Here is a 21,792-nt window from a genome sequence, read left to right as displayed (position 1 = left end):
TGGTGATACGTTTGTGAAATTGTACAGTGATATATTGAAAGACCGTCTACATTTCTCTCCTGTTAAAACAGTTCAGTTTACTACGTATATATAAGGCAGCTGAGTAAATCATAGACTATTTTGACTACCTTGAATCTACGCCAGGTTTTTAACATGATCTAGGATGTCGACCAAATGTCACCACGAATCTCACGTTCATCCACGAAGGGATGATGATGTCTCATCCTTGTTTCTATAAAATATGGACATTACTTTACTTTACTTTAAAAAATACTGCTTTGTACAACACAAAACCATTTGCATTTCAATCAGACACTTTGCATAACTAAGAGAGGCGACTGTCGTCGCCCGGAATAAAATTGTGTTTGAGTACATGCATATTTCTAACTAAACTACACTAACGCTTGGGGTGTACAAACTGTGTCGTTTGTCAATATGAAACGATGTGTTGGCATTGATTAAAATATCCACAGGTAATCTTAAACGCATACGATGTATTTGGACACATATTGCGCGTTACATTGAAACATGGCAGAGATCCACTGTCAAGCTTGTAAAGACGTTATAGAGAAGAGATCCCCCTGACACAGGGAATCACCGTATGATGACATTCGCTGATTTATGCAGTGACAAAATGGACGTATAATACAGTGCATGTTTCAGGATGAAGTTTCTATAAATGAGATAGACGGTCGGGTAACAGAGTGGCTAAAGTGGTCGCTCGTCACGCCGAAGACCCGAGTTCGATTCTCCACATGAGTGCAGTGTGAAGCCTATTTCTGGGGTATCTCGCCGTGATATTGCTGGAATATTGCTAAAACGGCGTAAAACCATACTCACCCATTCACAATAAATGAGAGGTGGCAATGTGAGTTGTATTAGGTTGCCCACGTATATAATTTAAGGAACTGAGGGACAGCCTTGCACTAAACGCGTTCACCCCTCACGTCGAAATCACGAGTTCGAATCCATATACGGGTAAAATATGCGACGCTCATTTGTTGTATCTCCACTGACACTTTGATGAAATAATGTCCAAAACGTCGTAAAACCACACTCATTTTTTCGAATAGTGATAATGTACATGTCTTAGTTCAAAGCCTACTCAAAACCTTGCTCAAACCCAACAGCTCATTCCAAATAACAAGGGTGCGCTGTGTGTTTTATGTTCACTATTCCGTTTACTGATAATTTTCTCTTGCCGGTATTTAACAAAAGGAAAATTATAATACAAATTTGTCGGTGTGACATAATCATGGTACCGACATCGCACATAATATATGTTAATCATTCTACACTGCCTGGAGATGTGACACAAACGAGTGGAATATAAATAGCGCATATTAAAGGATGTCATGGAGCGATACCAAAAGGCTTCCATACTAATGCGTGACCAAAATGCGTATTAGAGAATAACCATAATGCAAATATCACCGTTGCCATAAAGGACGCTGACAATAGCTGAATACTGCCGTTTGGCTTAAACGCTCGATGGCATCCTGTATGACACCTTTTGGAGGCAAATATTCTCAAGAGACTGTGTCAAGGTCATACACGTGTAGAATAGATATGTGATCTCTATTTCCGGTCTTAGTGTTAGTGATACCCACATATCAACTTGCATACCTATTATACTTACATGATCACCCTATGCGTATAATATGACCAAGAGTAGATATACATGCAACTTCGTAATTAATACACATTAATGTATTACTATAGTTATACGCCATTACGTAATGGGTGTGGCATGCGATCACTGAGCTTACAGATTACATTGACAGTGGTCTGTAAGTCAAAAGGCATCTTTGTCACATCGGCACAACATCGCACTGACGACAAAATGAGGTTATCGACATGTTGTTTATAGTAGCGAACTGATGATGATGATGATGATGATGATGATGATAACGAAGTTGAGACTTTACGTTCGCTTTCCATATAATGCGTTCAAGTTTGGGTACAAATGGGCAACGTGTTATTCCTAGTTTACATAATTACCTACCTAAAATAAAATTTGCCTTGAATGCATTCCCCATAATAAACATCCGCCCTGAGTGTATTCCCTCCCTACGTAAACCTATGCCTTAATTGCCTTGTTTAAATAAATGCCTGCTTTGAACGCTCTGATGATTGGTTCATCTGAACACCTGTCTTGAAGGCATATCTGTAACATTAACGCCTTATCTTGAATGCACACCTGATTCAGATAACAACTGCCTTGAGGGCAAGCCTGATTCAAATAACGCTTGCCTTGATTGCACACCTGATTTAAATAACGCCTGCCTTACATAAACACATGCCTTGAATGCACGCCTGATTCAAGTAAACACCTGCCTTGATTACACGCCTGGTTCAAATAACAGCTGCCTTGGATACACGCCATATTCAAGCAAAACACAGGCCTTGAATGCACGCTTGTTTCAAATAACGCCTGCCTTGAATGAACGCCTGGTTCAAACAAACACCTGCCTTGAATGCACGCTTAGTTCAAATAAACACCTACCTTTTGAATACACGCATGGTTCAAATAGGGTCTGCATGTAATGAACACATGTCTTGTAACACCTGCCCAGAATGCTATCTGAACTCACACCTGCTTCCAAAATATGCCTGTCTTGAGTAGACGCTACTATTGATAGCTTCACCTATAAACCACAAATAAGACTTATTCAAGCACCAGAACTAGGATATGTTATCAACACGGAGCACGCACTTGTACATTTGTGGCATAAACTGTCAATTTATATCTTTAGATTTAATAAATGCTGCTACTACCGTATATTGCTTCTGGACTCGAGTGCTTGCCCCAACACTGATGAAATCCCAAGGCAAATGAAGATCAAATCCAGAGGCATTTTACAGGCAAAAGGAACCATACATTTTAAAATTCGATTTGACGGAAACATTACAAAAGTTAGCAGAGTAAAAATAGTTGCTGAAACACCGAAACACGGTGATAGCTATTTCAAATACAACACCGCCGTATAAATATTTTTTTCACTGCTTAGCCCCCAACCACAGGTGTACATAGTGTCCCTTAATGACATAAGGGATAATCCGTAGAGCATGATAATGTAACGATGGCTTATACTTGAGCGAAGCCGTTCCGCTTGTAAGAGTCAATCCGAATACAGCATAGAACCATTATTACCCAGGCACAGATTGAAACACGTACGATGTAATATAGGATGTCCAGCAGCATAGCCTTGGGGTTAGACCATTGATATCTCGAGTGGTCGGGAATGTTTGTATCGTCTAATTCTTCCAGACAATATTCAAACTTTACAATAAACAACTCTGCTTCAGCCCAAAGGTAGTTGGCCTCACTTCCTGAAAACGTGTTTGTAAAAGAATGTGTCTAAACATGATCTTGGTACTCATATATGCATGACTTCGTTATTCACTACAAGCGTTTTGAGTTTTTAACCTAAAAAAATATGCCATCTTTTCACGAGGCTCTTTATCTTCCCGAAGCCTGTTAACTTGATCTTTCCGCAAATGCAGAGCAATGGCTGGAAGTTATGATATTATGTCAATACCTCCACACCCTTTCACACCTGATCCAGCATTGGTAAAATAAGCTCTCTTACACCGTTGAGGGGGTCATCGTGCCTGTTTGTGAAGCCACATACTCACGTATCATTTTACGAGAAAGAACTGCAGGATTTTTAATATTGAATTACATTCATTAATTATGATTGTATACATGTATTTACTTTCATAATTGTTCTCTATAGCATTGTATCATCACCATGGGCATATGTTGTAGAATTTAATATTGAGTCGGCCAAAAATGAAAACAATCGTGACAAATATATTGACCTGAAATTCTCGAATTCCTCATTAACGACATTCCAGAGACGATTACACAGCCACCAACTTGGTGTTAAGGAGGCCTCCCAAGCCCTGTCAGAAAATTATCAAGCGCATTTGTGCACGCTCAAGGGGCTAACGCAGTTTTACCCGGGTTAACTCATGCTCCCTTTTGAGGTGCTAGATTAACAATCACTCGACGTATCCCACCGGGTACCCATTCACTACTGGTATGAACAGAATCAACTTTAGATCTCACTCCTCATTTATTTACAAGCGTCTGTCATATACCTGGAATATTCTGAATGCGGATTAACCAAAGAAAGTAATATTTTAAAAAGTATGAGTTCCGCTGATCAACCCTATCTAAACGGAAATATTCTATGATTATGCTTCCATAGTGACAAGCCTCATGAAGAGTAAAACGTAAAACAACATAAAACTCCAAGAAAAAGCATCCATCCAGGCCCAACAAACTTTACATCGACTCATTATAATCTATAAATATTACGAGTACATTGCTCTTATCGCGGAAGGCTAACTTCGAGCGCGGATGTGAAACAAGCTGGTCAGACAGGCCTTTTGATAAAAACTCGATCTTAGATAGATCTGATGTTTTAAAAAGATATATACTTCACAGTAATGGTGCAGGGGTGGTTCACGTAAGTACTCGTGTTTGTTTTACTCAAATAGACACAGTAAACTACCTTTATAACGAACACGCTTCAACCGAACTGACGGATGTTACGAACGTTTTTCTTTAATGTTCGTTGGTCTTTGCTTTGTTTCGTTTTCGTCCCGACCACTTGCAGTGCATTTTAGTCGATACGCGTATAACGAACAACGGTATAACGAAACGTACAGGCGCTGTCGAGATGTAACACCAGTTTACTGAATATGTTGTTACAAGACGACCTGAGGCAAGATACCCAAACAAACAAACCGAATATGAGCTAACGACCTTGGTTTGTCGCAGTCTGTTTCTGACACAGGCGTTGTTACTTTCTGTTCTTTACATCTATCGATGTCTGGCATATGAAAGCAAATATTCACCCGACCGACTCACCGTATATGTTGTCTATATATGTTGTATATCTATGCTGTTGACATATTTTCAAATGTTTACAATTCCACATGAAAACAAATCATACGATGTAAATTGTTCTTGAAAATGTAAATATTGGTTCCTTGAAAACTGCCAATACCAGTATTTTCCGTTATACAACAAATACAGAGGGAAACAAATCAGTTAATACCACTTCATCACAGTGTTCCTAATATTATTTTAAATTTTACGACTTTCAATCACGTGCAAAAATCTGCAAAAGAGGTACACTGTCCCACTATCTGTTCCGTTACTTGTTTCCCAGAGTACATTCCGGAAAAGATAAATAGTCACCCGACGAACACATTTTGCTATCACCCGAGGAAAAATACTCAAAGTTATTTTGCAGGATCTCGATCTACAATACGTTCGTAGCGCTACGACATTCGCAGGCATATGATAAAACCAGACTTACGACTGGTCGAAAAGTTATAATTGCTTTGCGGATCGGGACCCAGAATAACTATTGTTCGACCGACAATAAAATGCATACTTCGAGTTCTTGTCATTATCACATCCGTGGTTCTGTTACACTCTAGAATATCCATCTCTGGATGCTAATGGAATCAAAGATCACAAGTGATCGACTCTCGGTCCTTAAATCGAAATGCCTGATATTTTCCAAACTTACAAACATCGGACATGACGAAGTTCATTATTATTTGAATGGATACTCCATAATAAATCAATATATTGACAGCTGATTACAGTGAAATCTCGCGTAAGTCAGACCAGAAGACATCGAATACTTCGGGTTATCAGTAGTGCCTGTAACTGAAACTCTCAATCACCTTAATCGTTTTCGAGTTAACGAAATTTCACTGTAAATGTCAGAAAACTGTATTTCTACCCAAACTGTTCATAAAATCGTTGGCAACGTCGTTTCTTCGAGATACAACATTGTATGCCGTCGCGAATGGCGTGGTACCATTGAACACCAGACACCTGGTGTCTGTCGTGTAGATGAAGCCCGTGAAGGCTGATGAAGTTTTAACTTGTGCACTCATACATTACAAACAGGCCAGGGATGTCACACACAAAACCACCATGACTGTCAGACGTACTGTAGGCGTTGAACTCGATCCACGATTTGGGTCGCTTTCTACTGAAACATTAAGACAATTTATTAAGGCAGTATCGTAAATAAAAAACAAAACCAAAGAAACAAACTATTTTTAGGCTGTCACTCTGTATCCCTGATATTTGCACAACTCCAAAAATAACATGTCAATATACCTCACGTCTGTCTCACTAGGCATTTAGTGGGATGCGTATGAGAATATTCAGAAAAGAATGTTGACTAGTAAAATCGGGGGAAATAAAACGTAAACAGTACGTATAGTTGCCGAAAATAATAGATCAGTCTATAGATGATAGTTAAGTCACTCAGCCTGGTACGACCGTAGACTCATCTGGCACGAAATGCATGCTCTGCCTACTGGCACATGGTGTCATCCACAGATATTTTGTGCTTTTTCATGCATGTTGAATATGTCTCATCTATCAATTAACATGTAACGTGTCTTTCTTTCATGAAGTTCATGTTAAGATATGTAAAAGAGTGTGAAACCCGATAGCCACAGAAAAGCATCCGATTCGTATTAAATGGTTCAAAATATATAGGTGGCATGGCTGGACATTGATATATATATTAGGACACGCCGTATATTTACCTACTTTAATTCCCCTATGAGATTATCATATCTTAGCTGATACATGTATTCGTCCGTCCTGCTTTTTGAGACGTTCGCTCCTATACCCGTTTCGTTTTTAGCGATAGAGAGACTGAATGGTAGCTACACCCGTAATAGTTTCAGTACAAAAGTTATTATCTTTACGTCAGCTATCGATTTTAATGAAGCGAAGTCTATCTTCAAGATGATCATTTAAAATGTGCCCTTTGTAACACAATATCATCACAGACTAATTTGCAAAAGCCATCTTTACAGCTTTGACCTATGTTAAACACCAGAACCACTCGAAAAACGTCATCGTTTTTACAAACTCATTATCTTGCCTTCAAGCACGCTAAAATGTTACTTGAAGCCACCCTGTCTTCCTAAACATTCACGACTGTACAACGATCTTTCTACTGGCCAATGCGACATCGTCCTCTGCTGGTTGCCAGGTTACGTCGGCATAGCAGGTAACACAAAGGCCGATGCTGCAGCTAAAGCAGCTCTTGACAAACCTTTATCTTCACTGCTGATCCCCTAAACTTCAGGAACTGAAGCATACAACTGGTAAAAATATGATCTTGAGTTGTCATTCAAGTATTCAAGCATGAAGTATTTTTACGACGATGTCGTACTGGTCGCAGCCGTTGTACTCATGACTATCTGTTGAAAACGGATGGGGATGGACCTCCCATGTGTGTCTCTTGCGATGAAGCGTTCACCTTCAAGCATATTTTGCTTTACTGTGTAAACTTTCCGACTGCAAGGAACTCGCACAATGATGCGAGAAATCTGAAAGATCTATTTTCTTGTGTGATTTTCTTCATCTGATAGTATATTACCCGCGGGAAGTGGATCTGTATCGTAAATTGTAATGTTGTAAAGAGAATAACGAATTGCTTGCTTTTATATTTGTTGGTATAAATTTTATGTTTTGGAAGGTAGTGAAATGAAAATATATGTGTATAAAACAAAACGCTTTTGGACCATTGACTTCGAATGTTAATTTATGCACACTTTATCTCGTGACTATATATGGCTGGATGTAATGTAAAACCAAACTCAACTCAACTTGCATAAAGCCATGGCCTGTTCCAAATAAGTCGCTTTGACCTTACAAAAACTCCGCATTGCTCATTTCTGCACTAATCCCTTCTCAGTAATGTCTTTTTTCGCGCTTCTTATCTCCCTACCACTGGAACTGTAGTTAGGCTGAACTTACTTTAACAGATATTTCCCATATCAACTACATAAATTGTAGAGATAAACGTGAAACAATCAGCTATTTTCTATTTCGAACAGTACTACAAGCCACGAGAAAGTATCACTGGGACCTTCCGGTATATGATCAATATGTTAAATATGTTTTTGTTTGTGAGACAGTACCCACAGGCTAACGCTGGGTCATGGAATGAATGACATCATTTTCACAGCAGAACAAATTGAAAACGAACCCAAGTGGAATGGAATATATAGATAAATGGTCGTTTGTTTGTTTGGCTGTTTGTTTGTTTGTTTGATCGGGTGGTTGGTTAAAGCCGCACTAAAATTTTCCCAGTATATTTTCCGGTGGTATGTAAATAATCCAATCTAGAAAAAACAATCCAGTGAGCATCTGTCAAACTGGGATACAGTGACATGTGCCAACCAAAGCAGTGAGCCTCACCATTCGATTGGGTTAGTCGTCTCTTCCGACAAGCGTGGATTGCGGAAGATCAATATTCCGCGTCAAAATATGAGACATATTTATGAAATATGAAAACATGTGGCAGTATTATTGCCGGGCTGCTGTTACCTTAGTGAGGTTTTTATCATATATTATGTGACACGTGAAATATGCTGGGCTGAAATACAACTTGAACAGCACTTAGACAAGGACATACACTGAACGGTTAACTGAATTAATTATCATTGATCGTTTTTAATATCGAAATTAGAAAGAACCAAAGGAATGCATCTACAAAATAAGTATGCTGGACGGATATTTACAATTTTGATAAGTATTAGTTATCTCCCGAGACTGGAAATATTGAAACGCAATCAGGGGGGACAACTCACTCTTCCACAAATGATGTAATGCGGGGTTGTCGGTAGAGGTACTAACCTACTGCCTCCATGGCACAAGATCCAGTCTTCACACAATCGTGTCTTTCCGTAGCAGGTTTAACTTCTACGGCTGAAACATTAAGGTCAAATTAGAATAACAGCCTCTCCCTTAATTGGTGCAGCTCTGAATGATAAGTGAAATGGAAGGTGTCCTTTTCATGGAAATACTAAATACAATGACTCGCATCACCATTTATGTGATTTCAAGTTATCTTTAAAATCTGGTTTGGGGGAATTAATACTGGTTTGATTTCAAGGGGTTTGATTTTGGGGGGCGTAATTTGGTTCGGAAGGGTATAATTTGTATTGCAAGCTTTGTATTGCATTGTGGGTGAAATTCTGGTAAAAAATACAGGTACACTTGTACTTTCAGATGTTCTCTTTCTAGTTTCCGGTGAAAATATGCTGAGCCAAACACCACCAATAAATATCACGTGGTCCCGTCTGTTTGAATGATATTTAGAAGTGATATATGGCATATGGCGGTGGTCTGTAAATAACCAAGCCTGGACCAGACAGTTGGGTGATCAATAACACGAGCATCGCTATGCAAATGTGAAACAACGCCGCACTCGGTATTTTTACACGCAGCTTGTTGATAGTTCCGGTAATTTATATTACGAGTCGTCGGATTTGATCAACCAAAACTGGATCGAACCAGAATGCATGATTCGTGCATGTTCGCTTGTCACCGGAAATCTGGTACCGGAGGTAAGCTGGGCCCATTCTCGCATATCGCAAATTGGTGCGCGCAAAGGGAAACGGGAACAGTTTAGTACCGGAAGTAACGCCTCGCGATAATTCAGGCCCTTATAATATGTTCTCTTACACTGCACTAACCTCTATACACAAAGTGTATGCTTAAAGCATTAACATTTTTACCCTGTGTGCAATACAACTGAGTCGGCGATTGAAGATTAAGCGTAATCTCATCCCGCCGGGTACCAACTTACTGCTGGGTGAGACAGCATTAAACAACTCACTTGATTAGGCTGACGACACATGTGTTGAACATGCTTCATTGTGTGGCCAAACGGAATCGCCAGACTCTCAGGAGTCCAACTGCCAAACACAGTTATCTATCGAGTAGCTTAACTTTAACTGATTTTGTGACCTGTGCTCTTTGCACAAGAGCCCACAACATCACAGAACACAAACGTATGATAAATTAAGGGTCATGCAATTACACAGAAACATAAAATAAAGATGAGAAAAAGGAAAAGTCAAATAAGAGAAAAAATAATGAAATACTGTATAATTCAGCTCACCTGGTAAATGTACACTAACGTCATCGAACATATTACTCCTGTTATATTCTCCTTCGTAAGCACATCTGTAAATAACACCTGTTGCGTTCGAATTCGCAAATATTTCCAGTGGCTGCGTAGCGTAGATATCGCACTCATTGTTTTTAAGTTCTCTCACTGGCCGATTGTTCGGGATGACCTCAAAACGGTCATGACCTTTCGGCCTGTACAGCCAAGTGAGCTTTTTTGGTGGAAATCCGACCTTGGCCTTGCAATCGACAATTAAGGACGAGTTAACCTGTATGACCAGGTAGTTATAATGGATGGATGGTCGCGTGGCGTCAACTGAAAGAAAACAGAACAGAATGGAATAAAGGAGGAAGGAAAGAAGAAAAGAAGGAAACAACAAAACATAACATCAGCATGCTATTTAAAAGACTCTCCGTTTAGAAATCATCCCGTTTTAAGCGTATATGCAGGCACATAAAAGCGAAGGCAATAGGTAAACATCCAACATTGCACCGATCTTGGGAGTCGAACTCAGACTTATAGGTTGCTGACAAAGGCACATACCAGGCCCCTATCTCTAAAAGATGGATGATTCGATGTTACGCTGCAAGGCATGACGAGAGACACGAATGCCATAACGGGATTTAAACTGGAACAAAATGTCTTTCACAAATTTTACATGTTGCATGTTACATTTTATCATTCTCGTGTTTCATAATACATCCAAGGATGCCGAAATTCTGGAACAAAATGATGTCGTGTTTTCACCTAATACCTGATACAAGATACAGTGCTGCTGAGATACACTACACTCATTTCTCCTTCCAACTGAGATTTATCAATCCTTTCACTCCAAATTATGTTTAACAGACGTTAAAGGCAAACTTCAGTTCTAAGTACCTTTTCAACTGTCAATAATGGATCCTCTTAGGTCAAATTGTCTTGACCAGGCATCGCAAGGTCCCTGGCCTTCATACTATATTTATCAGACATAAAAGGGTCCCTTCATTTCAAATGACCTTCTTTAACCTACATTACTGAACCCCTTTACTTCAAATTACCTTTAACATACATAAAAGGGTCCCTTGACTTCAAATTACTTTTAACAGATATAAAATGGTCCAATCACTTCAAATTACCTTTCACGGAAATAACAAAGTCTCATGACTTCTAATTACCTTCAGCAGACATTACATGACTCCTTCATTTCAAATTAACTTTTTAAATAACATTAATGAATCGGTTTACTTCGCATGACCTTTAACAGACCTAAAAAGAGTCCACTGACTTCAAATTACCTTTGACAGACAAAAATGATCCCTTGACTTCAAATTACCTTAAACAAACCTAAAATGACCCCTTTACTTCAAATTATCTTTGACAAACCTAAAATGATCCCTTCACTTCAGGTTACATTTAACATATATAAAAGGGTCCCTTCGCTTCAGATTACCTTTAACATACATAAAAGGTTCTCTGGACTTTTTACCTTTTACAGACAGATGCAACACCTTCTGCACTGTTGACGTCCCCACATATTTACAGACATACATCCCCCGATCCGAACACTGCAAGTCCCTCAACACAAGCGTAAACTCCGTCAGCTCTGTCTCAATAGTGATCTTCTGCCTAATCCGAGACTTAAAGGAATAATCCACGCCAGGCGCCCATTCCGGTGTCTTGGAATCCGCCGGTAAGCGCACGATCGTAACTTCGGATCCGTCAGGCGCTCTTCGGATCCAAGAAATGACATACCACCTGTGATAGCCTTCCAGCCTACATTGAAGTGTGGTGCTTTGACCTATGTAGCCTTCGGCAGCATCCGGCACCTCAAAATCACCTGTAAAAAGTAACACATCATTGAAATACAGCATGTTGAAGGAGGTGTTTCAGTGGGAGGTTGACTTGAAAATACAAGCCACTCCTTACAGCCTATTTTATTTTTTCTTCTTTCTACTGCGTCTTGTATTTTGACGTTTTGTTGTTTTTTTTCTACTATATTTTTGGTTGTTGTTGCATGTTAAATATTTTTAATTTTTGTGCATTTTAACTGGATAATACTGCCCTTCACTATGGTGAACTGTCACGATGTACAATCAAACACTGTATTAAAGGTGAAAGGACCTATGTAGCATTACTTCCGGTTTTGCCAGATTTAACACAACCGCAGGTGCTTGGGTGGCCTACTGCTAAAGCATTCGCTCGTCTCTCCGATTGTTCAAATGGGTACAATGTGTGGCCCCCGCCACGAAACAGCTGGAATATTGCTAAAAGCGGCGGAAATCCATTATCACTCATTCTCTCCAAACGTTCAAAATTAACTTCAGAGTGCCATTCACAAACACCGATGAAGCGGACGCTTTTCTTTTTACTTTTAAGCCTATTACAACCACACTGACAAACCTCGCGTGATCGTTGACACGGAACACGTATCTGACCTAATGACAGCTTAATTTACCGTTAATAGTACAATCAGATACACGTTGATCTTGACAAGCCGATCGTGCGTTTGTGCTTGTAGAATCAAATTAGTACATAGTCACTCTCCACAATTAAAAGGAACGAACAATTACTTCAACAAAGATACACATATTGAAATCCTTTTGAAGATAAAGTACGTTCAGTTCAGTGAACCATTAAGAAACCCTCCCCTTAAGTGTTTTGTCGTAATTGTCTTATGTATAATTTAAACCAAGTCAACCATTTCTCGCATGCGATTTCACTGTATCAAACTGGAAAGACATGCAACGGGTGTTTATAGAGGCTGCGGTTTCTGAACCACGTACTTGTCGACCCGCTGAATTCAACACTCTGGCAGGAAACAGTCAAGGATTTCAAGCTTCCGCATTTGACATAAACTTTCCCGCTCGCTTTTAATCCCATTCATCGTTTAATCATGATGTAAGGCTATTGCTCTTTATTGGACTCTTAAGTTTGCAAGTTTGGATGGCGGTTTTATGTCTTCTTTTGAGGTCACAGATTATCATGAGTAAACGTGGTAAATAAGTGCGGCCTGCAAAAGTGTTACAAGTGATCCAGACACATACGGGCCATTATTCACACCGGTTTCCTTTCTCATTTACCAAACCATACTGCATCCAGACTTGGGGCAAATTGTTACAGAATATGAAAACAGATTGTGAATGCTGTTTTACGCCGTAGTAAACTGTATGTGTCTTTGCGTCACAGTGGACGGTTTATGACCTTTGACAAAAAAATTTTAGAACTTCATTGCCAAAAAGTTCCGAGTGTGGACTATTATTCCCAGACAGCAATATCATGTGTTGATGTCCAGGGACGAAGACAAACTAAAGAAAAAAACATGATTCACTCAGAGTAGTTTCTGTGTTTAAAATGCAGATTTGGGCCAGACAACCCAGTGACTGATATCATGAAGAATACCCAGTGGAACTTTGACACGCAATCGTTCTGAAAGATGTTAAAGCGTAAATTCGGCGCAGTGAAAACCCGAGTTCGATTCCCCAGCTGGGTACAGTGTGTGAAGTCCATTTCTGGTGTAATATTGCTGGAATGATGTACCACGGCGTAAAACTAAAGCCACTCACTCAGAGGTCAGAGCATGACAAAATCGCAGAGCAAGTTACAAGCACACGAGTTCCAGTTGGGCGGAACGGGAAGAGTGTGACTGATTTCTGGATACTCCAAGACGTTCGGAGGCGTTAAGACGTTTCTTTAACCCAACTAAAAGTGTTCTACTGTTGGAACGTCAATAACGGACTCAGACAGACCTACGACTGAACTTGCCTCGGAGATAATCGTGTATCCAGGCGTGTGTGCGTGCATCGTGTGGTGACGTTGTGTCGGGGCCGACCCAATAACTCACGCCTCGGACGCGTTTAACTGCAGCTATGGCTGCCACGTGACGTGAACGACGCGTTAACCAGCACAAATCACATCGTTGAACATATTACTGTCCTTTCCAGCAGACACTTTGTTTTTTTGTGTATGTGTATGACAGTGAGATGTTGTAGGACTTCCTTGTCCTCGGTCTCACGTTTAGCAAGCCCGACTGTTGATGCAAACTGGTGTATAGGGTTTTTGTGTTTCCCAGAGACGTACACTGACAGTATTCGGGCCTTGACAATGCAATCTTGAGGTCGATAGCTCGAGCGTGTTTTGTTTTGTTTTTTTTCAAATTAATGATATATAATGACCGTCAACTTTGGATTAGACAAACCAGTGGTGGTCGGTGCAGCAAAAAGTGTTCCCCTAATCTAAAGGTATTGAAACAAAACGAGTGTGAATACAACAGATCAGTGATCGATAGTGTGAACATGCTCCCAAATGTACAAACATAAATGTACAATGTGTGGACACAAAGTATTACCCCAAGTCTGACTCCGGAGCAGGGAAAACAAAGGTCGGTAGTGTGAGCGAAGTTCGACACAAGTAACAATCTGTTTTGGTTTGATTGTTGGTTAACGCCTCATTCAGCCTTATTCCAGCTATTTAACGTCTGTCCTTAAATATTGAGTCAACCCAGTGTCTGACTTCATGAGAATCGATCTACGCAATTGGTAAAGGGAGGTAACTTGCTTGTGCCGTCTCCCCTGTCCGTGTCTTACACTATATGTTTCTTCTTTGACGCCGCACTCAGCAATATTCCAGGTGTATGGAATATGGACTCTGTTCAAGTCTGGACCAGACAATCCAGTGATGAACAGCCTGAGCAAAAATCTACGAAAGTAGGATATCATGACATCTGACAACCACGTCATCGAGCCCGAGCACCTGACCCCATTGGTCGCCTCATGTTACAAGCAGGGGTTACTGAAGTTCAGTTCAAATTGGGATCTTCACCATTCCGAAATGATAAACGTACGTGTGAAACATGTGTGAAATACCATTCAAAGCGGGATAAAACAACGGCTATTCCTGGAGTTCATAATGGGCACATCTGGTACAAAAAGTATGGACATTAGTGGGAGACTCGAAAGACAGACCCGTCATTAACAACATGCCCCATTTATTAAGAATAACGTGGTATTTGACATTTGACTGTTGCGCTTATGCCAAAGAAATATTTGATTCAGATAAATCACGCTCCTGTTATAATTTAATATTATATGTAGTCTGTCAGTTTGGATTCCGCTTTTTCATATTCTCCGAACATTGTAGCAAGGTAAAAAAATACCGCTTTGCGGATGAAACGTAGCGGAAATGATTTTAGTGTCACCTCAAAGTATGACACGCGATTAGGTCGAGACTTCAGCCAAGGGCAGATAACTCTCTCTGGAACAGGCACTCTAAACTGACGTATCGTTGACAGATGTCAGTCCCTGATATCGATCTGATAACCAGTATTATGTGTAGATAAAAGACATTCAATCCAAACACAGAAGGATTAATTTCCTAGGAACGTGAGTCCAGTGATGTCGAGGTAGATCTGTCAACCACGAGCATCAGCCTGATCACAAAGCACGAGCGACTGAGCGAGGGGATTAACTGGGCTTTTCTTCCGCGCACGCACCCGACATTAGCGCACCGATCTCTTTCAGTAGACCTGTTAGCAGTGACGGGTAATTAACAACGTTGATTAAACACGGGGAAATTGGTTGGTACTTTGCTTCAGCCTTATTTGATCGTTTTTGTTAGAGCTTAAGTGCTTTACAGCGCTGTTGTTTTAGGTTAGAATGGGACCCTTGTGTGCTCCAAAATTCCTCCATTTAGACGGATCTCCAGTTTGTGAACAAGGACGAAGCACACTCTCGTAGTCTCCAAAGTAGTCTTGTTCTCATAACGAGATTTCTTTTGAAGGGTCAAATGACTGATGTTTATGGTGATTGGTGATTCTGATGATCTCCTAAAATATTGTTTTGATTAATGTAATGCAAATCGGAGGTTATTTGTATCTATTTAAAGACAGACGCACTATTTGGTCACTGGTGCGGTAAATGAAGGTGTGTTCTTGTGAGTATTGTGAAAGTAGTCCGTCGTTGGTGAAATCTAGTAAGTGGATTTACGTCGCTTTTAGCAATATTCCAGCAATAATCCAGCAATATTCCAGCAATGTCAAGACGGTGGACACCAAAACTGGGCTTCACACGTTGTCCCTTAAGTGGTGAATCGAACCTGTGTGTTCGGCGTGACGAGCGAACATCTTAACCACTAGGCTATCACACCGCCCCGAAATTTGGCTGATAGCAAGAGCTCTTCACGAACGGGTACACTCAGACAAGAGAATGTCATTTGACGCCGCACTCAATGTTTTAGTTGTAAGACGAAGAGCTATGAAAATACAACATAAGCAAACTAGTGAAAAAAACCCAACACTTTCAGTCCTGTGAGGCTTTGCGTGTGAATACAATGCATGTATTTGCAGCGGGTTGAAGTTCAAACAACAATAAAGTACGCAGTAATTTCAGTTACAGACTGTAGAAAGAGATAAGATGCAGTTTCTTACATCATACGATCAGCATCTAAGAAGGTGGAAACACGAGCATTCAAATGAAACATCTAACGTCAGTATCTGGCGAGCGAAGAGATGATTGACACATCGACTCGGTCACTCAGTTTTAACGGAATATGCAATCCGGTTGTATGTGTATAAAGCTCATTTATCGAACTGGGCCTAGATTTTCGAAGTTCTCTTAGTTCTAAGATAGTCCAGCAACACTGCGGGAGACACCAGAAATGGGCTTCACGCGTTGCACGCATATGGGGAATGGAACCCGGGTCTTCCACGTGACGAGTGTACGCTTTAACCACTAAGCTTCACCACCAGCCCTCCTTGTACAGAGCGACCTTTAGATACAAGGTCGTTAAACTAACAGTGTACTGTACGTTCCAAACGTTTGCATAATTCTTGAAACACGGTAGATTTTACAGACAACCAAACACCACCAATGAAACAAGATGTCTGCAAAGTAATTACAGCGTTCTTGGGAGAATGAGATTCCAAATAATCTCTGCTCGGTTGTGATTAATTTGATGTACATTAGTTATTTATAGGGGAAGGATTTATGTCTACACAAAATTACACTGGATGCGCTGGTGACATTTGTAAATGACATTAAAGCCGTTAAGATCCGAGACGTCGGTATGATAACTGTAGAAATAGAATAGAAACAGAAGACGTTGTCGTTCTGACAGCACTGATGAGTATTCATAGAGTTGACTGCACAATCAAACTGTGTCCCATCGTCGTCATCATTTCCGTATATGATATAAAGTCAAGGAGTGGAGTCAGATTTCAGGCAGAAAAAAACTTTCAAATTAGGTAAACTGATAAAACGAAAAGTAGTGAACGAAGTTTAATTGATACAAAATATCATCATCATCATCATCATCATCATCATCATCATCACCATCATCATCATCATCATCTACTTCTTCGTCTTCGCCATATAACGCTTGAAGCCCACTTTCAGTGATATTGTTTGAATATTGCTAAAAGTGGCGTAAAACTAAATTCACCCATCCTGTAATAAAACAGAAGTGCCGCCATCCAGGCATTAGACGCAATGCACAGGATTCTTTTCTTCTTTCTGCGCGAGGGTATGTCAAAATGTAGTATTATACACGTCATTGCGATTCAGGTTCTCACGTCATTAGAATCTTCAGACTCTTCGCGTAAGTCATTGTGTGTGTGGCTTTGCGCGCGTTTTTTTTTGTTGTTTGTTTGTTTTTTGAGTGGTGGGTGGGGTGGCGGCATTTTACGTACAATCAAACACCACTCTTTCGAATGTGTAGGTACTTCGAGTTACCTGACTTCGCAGGCGGGATAGGCTAGTGGTTAAAGCGCTACCTCGTTACGCCGAAGACTAGGGTTCGATTCTCCACATGTGTACAATGTGTGAAGCCCATTTCCAGTGTTTCTCGCCTATATATTGGTGGAATATTGCCAAAGCGACGTGAATCCAAATTCTAAACTCACTATTTCTCCTGCATCAGACATAAGCAAAACACGTTTTCCTTTAACCAGATACAAGAATGAACGTAGTCCCTCCATTAGATGCTACAAACACAAAAGAACAGTTTCCTCTGATATTATATCGAACACTGCAAACACATGTACAAATGAATGTTTTTGTTCATCAGATATTACAACTCACGTGGTTCCTTCAGTGTACAAAAGCGTGCTTACTTCATCAGATATTGTCAAGCAAATGTTCAAGCAGTTTTTTCCCTTAACCCTGGAAAATGCAGACCCTAAGGACCCAGAACCACAACAAGTTGTGGGTTCTGCTCAAATTGCGTCGGACCTCGAACCTATGTTTTACCTACAATATACGTATTTCCCGGCAAACAAAACCACTGATTACTAAAAGTCAGAATGAGAATGTTCATACAGAGATATGTCATGGTCAGAATCATTGTGTATGAAAAAGGTGTCAGCCATAAGGACCCGTAGAAAACAAAAGCTGTGGGTCCGAGTGGTTTTCAGGACCAGGACCGACTTTAATTTCAAACGCCGAATACAAGTGAATGCTTTTCTCCAGATACTATTAACTCAGACGAATGCCTTTATTCATCAGACACTACAGAATACGTGTGTTGCCTTCAGTCGACATTACAACACTCACACCTCAATTTATCAGATTCAACACAAGCAACGTCCCTTCATCCAATTACACAATACAAATGGTTGCTCGGACAGCTCACAAAACACATGCTCCCTTCAACAATAAGGACAGTCAATGAAACCGAACACATTCCCAGATTCAGTCAATAACGAGCCACTTAACAGTTATAAACCCTGGGGTTGTCCGGACGCGTACCTCGCAAACTACGCCATGTTGGACACGATGAAGGTTCTCAGTGGTATACAACCCAAAGAACGCGAGTGAAATGTGTCTCTCGGCAGTTGCCGTAATCGAATATCTGAGATCAATAATTTATCAATCAGCGGGCGATTGAATCAGTGATTTCAATCACAGCACATTTGCTGGTGTTTTTGTTATGTTTTTTTCTCTAGGAGTGAATCGCTAGTGAATCACGGTGGCACAACAGATACGTATTGTGTCCGTGGTCTGTTACATGTGCAAGTCAGCCTCGTACGTTATGTTAAATATTTGGTGTTTTTAAACAACAACGGTTAAGCGATTGCAAGTGTTGGTAGCACTGTTTCAGAATTATTAACAAACCTGTAGCCAAATGAAATTGTCACCTAATGGTTCACTCAATCGCTCGTTCAGCTGATTGGGTTTGATTTCGTCGGGTTATTGTTTTACGCCGCACTGAGAAATATTCCAGCTGCATGGGGGCGTTCTATAAACAATAGAGCCTGGACAAGACAACCCAGTGATTAAGACCATGAGCGTCAATCTACACAATTGGGATACGATGACATGTGTCACCCAAGTCAGCGAGCCTGAACTGGATTTCCATAGGACGGGGCTTGGGGTCTAATTTCTATGACGACAACATGTTTTTGGATATTTTTATTCCACACCCGGATTCAAGTCCCCACATGGATACTATGTGTGAAGCCCCTTTAATGTGTCCCCTGCTATGATATTGCTGGAATATTGCTGAAAGACGCCTAGAACGTAACTCACTCACTCACCCTCACAGACATCTGATACGCAGTAATACTGCTCGAGACGACTCGCCTACTCGCTCACTCACTAAACCACCGCACCACTCACTCACTCACTCACATCTATGGTAATCCAGCCTACCGTGTAGACTGGAGAAATAGTGTTCATTCTTATCACAACTGCTTGTTACATCTGGACAGATGAAGACGAAACACGCATTTAAAGGGAATGACTCAGATCAATTGCCTTGCGCCTGGTAATTTAAGTCAAATCAGTCAACTCGTTTACAAAGTCAGGTTTTACGATCTAAATCAGTCGAAAAGTTTCCCTCAATTTCAGGCGAGACGCCAACATTACGCCTAGGCTTTAATTGGAACAAACATCATGTACTCGAGGCAAATGTCCCTTTAAATGCCTCTAACTCATTTGATGGACTCCAAGTGACTCGGTCCAGTTATGCATTATTTGTTTGTTGTGTAACCTCGCACTCAGCACTTATTTATACACCAAACGAAATTTGTTTCTGGGGATAGTAAACAAGAGTCATCAGAAGATGACATGTCCCCCACATATTTGAAAGGACAAATCATCTGACAGTTACTTACTTTGTTTTTAGACCAAGTCTGAATTGTGTCCATAGAATTCATGAAAAATATAAATGCCATATATCTGTAATAAAACAAGTCACCATTTCAAGATCTGTCTCATATATCTGCTAAGATCTTTTGCAAGATATGAAATGGTTTTCGAGTTGTGCTCCGGAAAAGAAGTCAGCAATGTGTTCATGGAATCAAGAAAATAATACATCATAAAAACCTGTAAATAGCGAAAGGCACCACTTTGGGGTCTACCACACATATATACCAAGTAACACTGACAGATATTAACTAAAGAAGTTTTTGAGTTCTGTTCCGGTAACAGAACACGCCTGTCACTTTTGAGAGTAAGTCCGAAACGTTTCCATGGAAACCAAGAAAAATAATAAATCACAAAAACCTGTAAGTAGCAAAAGGCACCACTTTAGGTTCCGATTGATATATCTACAAAGTTTGGCAGAAAAATATTGAACAGTTTTTGAGTTCTGCACCGGAACCGAAGCCCATCCCTTCATTTTGAGTCCGAAACATTTCCATAGAAACGGAGAAAATAATAAATCAGAAAAACCTGTAAATAGCTAAAGGCACCACTCTGGGGTCTGCCACACATATCTACCAAGTAACACTGACAGATATTAAGAAGTTTTTGAGTTCTGCTCCGGAAACGAAACACTCATCTCACTTTTGAGACTATGCCTGAAACATTTCCATGGAAACCAAGAAAATATTAAATCACAAAAACATGTAAATACCAAAAGGCACCACTATGGGTTAAGACTGACATATCTATCAAGTTTTGCAGAAAAACACTGTACGGTTTTTTAGTTCTGTTCCGGAAACGAAGCCTATCCCTCCATTTTGAGACTATGTCCGAAACGTTTCCATGGAAGCGGAGAAAATAATAAGTCACAAAAACCTGTATATAGCAAAAGGCACCACTTTAGGTTCTGATTGATATATCTACCAGGTTTTGCTGCAAAATATAGAACGGCTTTTGAATTCTGCTCCGGAAACGAAACACAGCTCTCACTTTTGAGACTATGGCCGAAACGTTTCCATGGAAACCGAGAAAATAATGAATCACACAGACCGGTATATAGCAAAAGGCACCACTTTAGGTTCTGATTGATATATTTACAAAGTTTTGCAGAAAAATATTGAGCAGTTTTTGAGTTCTGCTCCGGAAACGAAGCCCACCCCACCATAAGACTAACACCAAAATGTTCCATGGAAAAACAAAACAAAACCAAAAAAAATATAGAAATGCCAAAAATCTGTAAATAGCAAAAGGCATAACCATAGGCTGAGATTACTATATCTATAAAGTTTGGTCTAAAAATATTGAACGGTTTCTGAGTTATGCTCCGGAAATCAAATGATTACGGACGGACGGATGGGCGCACGGACAAACGAGGCGTCGACTATATCCCCCCGCATTACATGCCGGGGGGATAAAAATTATTTTTCACTGACCGTCTTTATTTAACGAAATTTATTTTAAGACGCTTTGTTCATACAAATAGGTCAGCCGAGTTCTTTCGTGTGTTGTGTGCACGTGTATAAATAATTACAATTGCCGTTCTGTTGATCTTTGATGTTTTGAACCTGTCTCCAAGTTAAAAACATGGCAAGTGTGTATTGTTAAGTTCATTTTACGGTTGTCGAAGAACCTCGAATAGCTTGAAGATCTCACTCACTCACTCACTCAGCTACGCTCCACTGGCTGACTGACTC

At 40.2% G+C, this 21,792-nt stretch overlaps 1 protein-coding gene and 1 long non-coding RNA gene across 2 annotated transcripts in view; both read right to left on the bottom strand.

Moving 5' to 3' along the window:
* Positions 1–1,494: 1,494 nt before the first annotated feature.
* On the bottom strand, positions 1,495–2,601 carry LOC137278594 (uncharacterized). Its single transcript, XR_010956667.1, has 3 exons — positions 2,267–2,601; positions 2,215–2,233; positions 1,495–2,080 (listed from the first exon to the last, which is right to left on the bottom strand). It is a non-coding gene; the product is annotated as an uncharacterized lncRNA (long non-coding RNA).
* A 3,295-nt stretch (positions 2,602–5,896) lies between these two features.
* The window catches only part of LOC137278584 (nectin-1-like), a 95,016-nt gene continuing 79,120 nt past the window's right edge, over positions 5,897–21,792 (bottom strand). Inside the window, exons 2-5 of the mRNA XM_067811047.1 lie at positions 11,449–11,799; positions 9,972–10,295; positions 8,702–8,773; positions 5,897–6,026 (exon numbers count right to left, since the gene is read on the bottom strand). Of these exons, the coding sequence (XP_067667148.1) occupies positions 5,932–6,026; positions 8,702–8,773; positions 9,972–10,295; positions 11,449–11,799 (842 nt within the window). The 3' untranslated portion in view covers positions 5,897–5,931. The remainder of the gene's footprint in view (positions 6,027–8,701; positions 8,774–9,971; positions 10,296–11,448; positions 11,800–21,792) is intronic.

This window comes from Haliotis asinina, chromosome 1 (assembly GCF_037392515.1).
Source record: "Haliotis asinina isolate JCU_RB_2024 chromosome 1, JCU_Hal_asi_v2, whole genome shotgun sequence".
Taxonomy (NCBI): Eukaryota; Metazoa; Mollusca; class Gastropoda; order Lepetellida; family Haliotidae; genus Haliotis; species Haliotis asinina.
This window is presented reverse-complemented; position numbering and strand designations above follow the sequence as displayed.